General features: G+C 49.5%; 1 protein-coding gene across 1 annotated transcript; it reads right to left on the bottom strand.

Moving 5' to 3' along the window:
- Positions 1-2223: 2223 nt before the first annotated feature.
- On the bottom strand, positions 2224-6356 carry LIAT1 (ligand of ATE1; the record flags this gene model as incomplete). Its single annotated transcript, XM_080713992.1, has 2 exons — positions 2224-2717; positions 6158-6356. 2 exons carry the CDS (start codon positions 6354-6356, stop codon positions 2224-2226), a joined length of 693 nt encoding a protein of 230 aa, XP_080570118.1.
- Between the last annotated feature and the right edge of the window lie 1035 nt (positions 6357-7391).

Here is a 7391-nt window from a genome sequence, read left to right as displayed (position 1 = left end):
GGCTCCCCAGCCCTATTTTTATTCTTTATTTTGAAACAAGGTCTCACTGAGTTGTAAAGGGCCTCACTAAAGTAGCTGAGGCTGGCTGCAAACCGATCCTCCTGTCTTCAGCCTCCCAAAAGCTGGGATTACAAGCGTGTGCCACCACACCCGGCTTCTGTATTGGCTTTTAAGTTCTGCCATGTGTATTGTATGTCTCATCTACTCCAAAACATTTAAACTCCTTGAACTTTGTGAAGCCCTCCACAACTTAGTGAGATCCTGTTTCGAATAAAGAAAAATAAAGTAGGGCTGGGGTATAGCTCAGAGGTAGAATGTACCTGGGTTCAATTCCCAGGGCCAAAAAAACCAAAAACAAAACCTTTGACGCCGGGCGTGGTGGCACACACTTATAATCCCCACACTTGGAAGGCTGAGACAGGAGGATCGCACAGGCTCAAAGCCAGCCTCAGCTATTAGTGAGGCTCTCAGCAACTTAGTGAGTCTCTGTCTCTCTCTCTTTTCTTTTTTTTTTTTTTTTTTTTTTTGGTGGTACTGGGGTTCCTGGAAGCTCCTTCTACCTCCAGGCTACACTCCCAGACATATATATTTTTTTTTTTTTTTAATTTGGAAACAGGGTCTCCTAAGCCAGCACACGCAGCTGGCTTCGAACCTGCGTGATCCTCCTGTCTCTGCCTCCCAAGCACGGGGATTACACGCGTGCGCCACCACGCCCGGCCGAGACCCTGTCTCTAAATAAAATATAAAAATAGGTCTGAGAGTATAGCCCAGAGGTAGAAAGCCCCTGGGTTCCACTCCCAGTACCACCAAAACAAAAACAAAACAAAACAAAACAAAACAAAACAAAATAAAACAAAACAAAAAAACCTTTGAAAGATGGGGCCTCAAGCCGGGCGTGGTGGCGCATACTTGTAATCCCCGCGCTTGGGAAGCTGAGACAGGAGGATCGCACAGGTTCGAAGCCAGCCTCAGCTACTTAGTGAGGCTCTCAGCAACTTAGTGAGACCCTGTTTCCAAATAAAAGTATAAAATAGGTCTGGGAGTATAGCCCAGAGGTAGAAAGCCCCTGGGTTCCACTCCCAGTACCACCAAAAAAAAAAAAAGAAAAAAAAAGAAAGAAAGATGGGGCCTCATATCCCACTCCCACTCTGCCCCTTGAAGGTAGCTGGTGTAACCTGGAGACCATCCTTATCCTTTGGACCTGCCCGTATGTGTCTTTCTAGCAGAGGGCTGTTTCCTCTATAACTGAAGTAAGCTTTGAGGCCCACACAGCGAGGGAGGCTAGAAATGCCAGGAAATTAACAGCCCTTGCCCAGGACCAGCCCTCAGCCAGCCTCTTGGCAGAGTGTCAACACCTCAGCCCCCTCACCCTCAGATGCCATATCCTGGGTCTTGAATTGTTTCCAGTGCTTCCCGGTGGATTAAGCTCCGGTTACCCGGTATGAAGGTGGCTTAAATCTGCTCCCAGAGTGCTCGTCTTCCCTCCACTGTTCTTCCCTTCACCTCTCAAATAACCTTGCATTTAAATCCTTGCTCAGCATTTGCTTCTGAGAGGGTACAAACACTTAGCTCTCACACAATAAACATCTGTGGAAGGGAAGAATACCAATGTAGGAAAAGCAGTAGAGTAAGGCATTTTTTTTAATGCTCTAGAATTTTGCTTGAGGTGCTGTTTGGAGGGATTAGGGAAGGACTCTATAAAAGAAAGGAGATTCCTTTTGAGACCTCCCATAATAACCTCCCAAGGATGAAGATCTGGAGCCCACGATGTTGAAGGTCATGCGAGGGTAAGTAGTATATTCAATTTAATAAAAGTGTCCAGGATATTCAAGGCATTTTCTTGAGCCTACAGATGCATGTGTGAATTTTATCCATGAAATTAGTTTGAGGCTTAAAATTTCTATAACGTACATACTTTGTTCTCCCATTAGGAACAGATGACAGAAATCTAGCTACAATGAGAAACTGCATAATAAAGAGAGATGCTGGCTTAAGGAAAAGCCAATTCTGAAAAGCGCTGTGTCTACTATATTGCCTGCCCTCTTGAGCAGTGTGACTTTCCTGGGCTCCTTGGAGCACCTTGGTGAGGCAGGGGAGTCAGCTTCCTCCACAAGCCAAATTTCGGCTCCTTTTCAATACAGGTCTGATTTCCTTTTACTGTTATTCTTTAAAAACATATAAACTTTGTGGTAAAAAGGAGCTCGCCCATGCTGTGGGTCGATTTCACTCAGGCAGAGCGGTAGCTAAGTCAGAGTGGCGGAGCTTTGCCGGAAGGTTTCCTTCAAAGTAGCAAGGGGGGCGGTCGGCTTTGGAGGGCGGCTGCCGGCTGCTGGCACTGCAGTCCTTGTCTGAGAGGTAGAGTAGGTTCTCGGGGGTCTCCTCAGCACAGGGATCAGAGTGGAAGCCCTTGAGGGCCAGAATCCGGTAGCGCTTCCTCCTGTTCATTTTATATATGCGAATCCTTTCCTTTTCGGCCTCTGGGTCCGTGAGGATCCCATCCCAACGCAGACTTTCGTTGATCTGGTTTGAAAGGTTCTCTTCGATTTCTGCAAAGTAGGGGAGACCCCTGGAGCAGGAGTAGGAAGGGCCATTCTTGTGAGCCTCTCTGTCCTGTCTGGGCTCTGACTTCGGGCTGTGGTCTTTGCTAGGATTTAAGATGTCATGGAAAGATGAGGGAAGCTGTTGACTCTTCAGGCCTCGGCCATGCTGTTTATCTGCTGAGTAGACAGGAGGTTAGCCCTCAGCCCATCCAAATCACCAGGGGTGTAAGGGGTGGGGGTGCTCTCTACCCAGGGCTCAGGTGGCCAAGCCTGCTGGCCTCATACACACCCGCTGCCTGGGTGCCTTGGAGAAGGAGGAAGCTTCTGTGTGTTGCTTTGTGCAGTGCTGGGATCAAACCCAGGTGTCGTGCAAACTGAACACACGCTCTGCCAACAAGCGACACCCCAGCCCCAGAGGCTGCTTCCTGAGTGGTGACTGCGAGCAGGGGCAGAGTGAGGAAGCCGAGGCCCAGGAGCCAATATGGCACAGCAAGAGGCAAGGCCAGATTCAAAGCATGGCTCCTGGTGCCCTGCCGCCTCGCACGAATGCCCACCATATCGAGGTCAGGCTGCAATTCTATCGCCAATCTAGACACTTTAGATGGAAGAAACAGAGGATAGAAAAGCTGCCTAAACTTAAACACTGTTGTGCCAAATCAGGAAACACTTCTGCTGTGTGGCTTGTACTGTTCCTCTAAAAAATATAAGCCAGGCATGGTGGCACACGCTTGTAATCTCAGCACTTGGGAGGCTGAGACAGGAGGATCGCACAGGTTCGAAGCCAGCCTCAGCTACTTAGTGAGGCTCTCAGCAACTCAGTGAGACCCTGTTTCCAAATAAAATATAAAATAGGTCTGAATGTGTAGCCCAGAGGTAGAAAGCTCCAGGGTTCCACCCACAGTACCGCCCCTCCCCCCCCAAAAAATATATAGTGTTTCAGAATTATATGGCATACATCTAAAATACTGTAAATTGAGCCGGGCGTGGTGGCGCACGCTTGTAATCCCCACATTCGGGAGGTGGAGACAGGAGAATCGCGCAGGTTCAAAGCCAGCCTCCACTGGCTTAAGAGACCCTGTTTCCAAATAAAAAATATAAAATAGGTCTAGGAGCATAGCCCAGAAGTAGAAGGCCCCTGGGTTCCATCACCAGTACCACCAAAATAAATAAATAAAAATAAGCCGGGCATGGTGGCGCACGCTTGTAATCCCCGCGCTTGAGAGGCAGAGATAGGAGGATTGCACAGGTTCGAAGCCGGACGCGCTGGCTTAAGAGACCCTGTGTCCAAAAATTAAAAAGTATAAAATAGGTCTGGGTGTGTAGCCCGGAGGTAGAAGGGCTTCCAGGAACCCCAGTACCACCAATAAATAAATAAATAAATAAATAAATAAATAAATAAATAAATAAGAAAAAGAATCCAAACCATAACAAAAAATAAATAAAATAGCCGGGTGTGGTGGCGCACGCTTGTAATCCCCGCGCTTGGGAGGCAGAGACAGGAGGATCGCGCAGGTTCGAAGCCAGCCGCACGCGCTGGCTTAGGAGACCCTGTTTCAAAATAAAAATGTTAAAAAATAGGTCTGGGAGTGTAGCCCGGAGGTAGAAGGGCTTCCAGGAACCCCAGTACCACCAAAAAATAAATAAATAAAAAATAATAAATAAATAAACAAACAAAATACGGTAAGTTGTGGTTCCTTCATCAACTCATCCTTTTTTTGTTTTTTTAAGCATAATAAAAAAAACAGGCTGGGGATGTCGCTTGGAGGTAGAATGCCCCTGGGTTCCATCCCTAATGCTTAAATAATAATAATAATAATAATAATAATAATAATAATAAATAGGACTAGGAGTGGAGCTTAGAGATAGAATGCCCCTGGGTTCCATCCCCAGTAACACACACACACACACACACACACACACACACACACAGACAATAAAAAATAGGACTGGGGGTGTAGCTCAGAGGTAGAATCCCCTTGGTTCAATCCCCGGCACCACACATAAACACATACATAAAAGGCTATACACCAAAAAAGAGAATAAATGTCCCAATTTTGCTTTGCAGATACACATAGGGATTTTGCCCTACACTCTGGAATGGGGGGGGCTTTTTCTTATGATTCTACCTGAATACATAATTATAACCCCCTCATGGCTCCCTTCCTCAAACCACAAGGGTGACATGGGGAAGCCTGACACCCTTCTTCCTCCAGTTCTGTGCACACACAGCCAGAAGCCAGAAACCGGAACCAGGAACAGCCATGCTGGAGGTCAGGCCATTTCACTGATGGCCAAGTCCACTGAGCTGGCACGGAGGTGCCAGTGGGCTCGCGCTGGTGGGCAGGTGCACTCTGGTCACTTCTACTCTCCTCCTAATGGGTGTTCAGGGCCTTTGTGGAGAAATTCGGGTTCAACAAGAAGTGCTTAGCCAAGTATAGGGATCCTGGGTCTGTGCAGGTTGCGTAAGTGTGGCATCTGTGAGAAAGACAGGAATGCTTGCGGGGGTCTGCTTGTACATGTACAGGAATTGTTTTGGGGATGTCTATGCACCTGAGTGTCTAAGAGCGTCTGTGTGTGGTGACAGAATCTGTGCTTTTTCTCCACTGGGTGGTGTTGTGTTGATGGGAGGGCCTGCTGAGAAGGGTGTTGGACTGCAGAGGATGTAGCAGGACTGGTGTGATGGGGTCTGTGTACTCCAAGGCTGCTCCTTGTGGACTGGGGGTGTGTAGAGTCCAACCAGGAAGGAGTCTTTTTTTTTTTTCCTTTCCCTTTTTGTTCTCTTCCCTCCCTTCCTGGTACTGAGGATTAAGCCCAGGAGTGTTATACCTCCAAGTTACATCTACAGCCCCTTTTACTTTGAAACAGGCAAACGCAATCTTGCTAAGTTGCTGAGGGTCCAAGTTGCTGAGGCTCGCCTTGAACCTGCAATTCTCCTGCCTAAGCACCTCAAGTACTGGAATTAGAGGCATGTTGCCACCACTACTGGCTCCAGGGAGGACTCTAGCTGGATGTGTGTATCCACATGGCCTCCAGAGGCAGGTGCCCCTTAATGCATGAGAGAGTGAGGACCTCCTGGGAGAAGGCAGGAGTCTGTGTTTCCATGTGGGCGAGTGTCCATCAGGTAGGTGGTGTCTTCAGGTCAAGGAAGTCTCTATGTGGTGGTCTCTGTAGTGGGTGTTTAGGAGTGCCAGTTTGAACTGTGAACTAGGAGGTTGAAAGGGTATCTGTGTAGAGTTAAGACTCTGTGTGGAATGGTGGCTATCTTCAGGGGTGACTTGGGGGACTCTGTGTCTTGTGAGAATTCCCCATGTCTTGTGGAGGACATGGGGTCTCTGTGTAGTCGTGGGAGACTGCAAAGTCAGGGAACATGTGCGGCTTAAGGGGTGCCTGTGTTATAGCGGAGAGTTTCTGTGTACACGATGACCTTGATAGGTAAGCCTGGGCATCACTGTGCCGCCACAAGTGGCGTGCGCAAGGGCGGGGCCTCTGCGGGCTGGTGCGTTTCTGTTTTGGTCTGCAGTGATCTCCAGGTGGAAGGGCTTCTGAAGGGGGCGGGTATCCTCGGAGAGGAATCTCAGGCAGGGTAGCTGAAGCAGCCACACTAGCTGTACTCTTACCGTCCCCCTTGCCAGACCCCTTGCTCTTCTTCTTTTTCTTTTTCTTCTTCACCTTCCGTTTGACCAGTTCTGAGACGCTGCCCGCGATGGGGGGCAGCCTGGACCCCAACGAGCCCTCCGCGCCGTCCCCGTGCACCTCCTCCTCTTCATCTTCATCCTCTTCGTACTCCGCCGCCCCCGTCCCACTGCGGCTGTCCATCCGCCAGCTGGACAGCCACCAGGACCCAGGGCTGCCGGCCGGCGGGAAGAAGAGAGCGCAGGCAGCCCGCCGAGGGCCACGCGTCTCCATGGCTACCACGCCACATCGCCGCGCGTGCGCAATCAGGGAGCCGCTGCCGCGCCGCCGCGGTCTTAGGTGTGCGCATGCGTATACCAATTGGCTTGAAACCCTGGTGGCCAGTGCAGAGGGCAAGTGTGGGTAGAGATTCTTTTTGTGTGTGTGTGGTACTGGAGATTGAGCCCAGGGCCACTCTGCCTCTGACCTACACCTACACCCAATTTTTTATTCTTTATTTTGAAACAAGGTTTCACTAAGTTGCGGAAGGCCTCGCTAAGTAGCTGAAGCTGGCCACGAACCTGCGATCCTCCTGTCTCAGCCTCTTACAAGGCATGCGCCACTACGCCCATTGTGGGTAGAGATTCTGAATCCTCGGAATGACGTCTTTCATAACATGCTATTTTATTTTATTTTATTTTATTTATATATTTTTTGCGGGTCTGGGGATGGAACCCAGGGGCATTCGACCTCCGAGGTACACCCCCTGCCCTATTTTTTATTCTTGATTTTAAAACCAGGTCTCACTGAGTTGCAGGGGCCCTCACTAAGTAGCTGAGGCTGTCCGCGAACCGCGATCCTCCAGTCTCAGCCTCCCTAGTGCTGGAATTACAAGCGTGCATCACCACGCCCGGCCATAACATGCTATTTAAACATACCTTCCTGTGTGTGTGCGCGCGCGCGCGTGTGCATGCGGGTAAGGGGAGGTACTGGGGATTGAACCAAGGGGCATTCTACCTCTGAGCTATATACCGCTAGCCCTGGTTTTTATTCTTTATTTTGAAACAGGGTGTCACTGAGTGGCAAAGGGCCTCACTAAGTAGTTGAGGCTGGCGGTGAACCTTGATCCTCCTGTCTCAGCCTCCGAAGTACTGGAATTACAAGTGTGCACCACCACGCCCGGCTGAGCACTTTTTTTTTTTTTTGGTGGTACTGGGGATGGAACCCAGGGGCTTCCTA

This window comes from Muscardinus avellanarius, assembly GCF_963383645.1.
Source record: "Muscardinus avellanarius genome assembly, chromosome: 16".
Taxonomy (NCBI): Eukaryota; Metazoa; Chordata; class Mammalia; order Rodentia; family Gliridae; genus Muscardinus; species Muscardinus avellanarius.
This window is presented reverse-complemented; position numbering and strand designations above follow the sequence as displayed.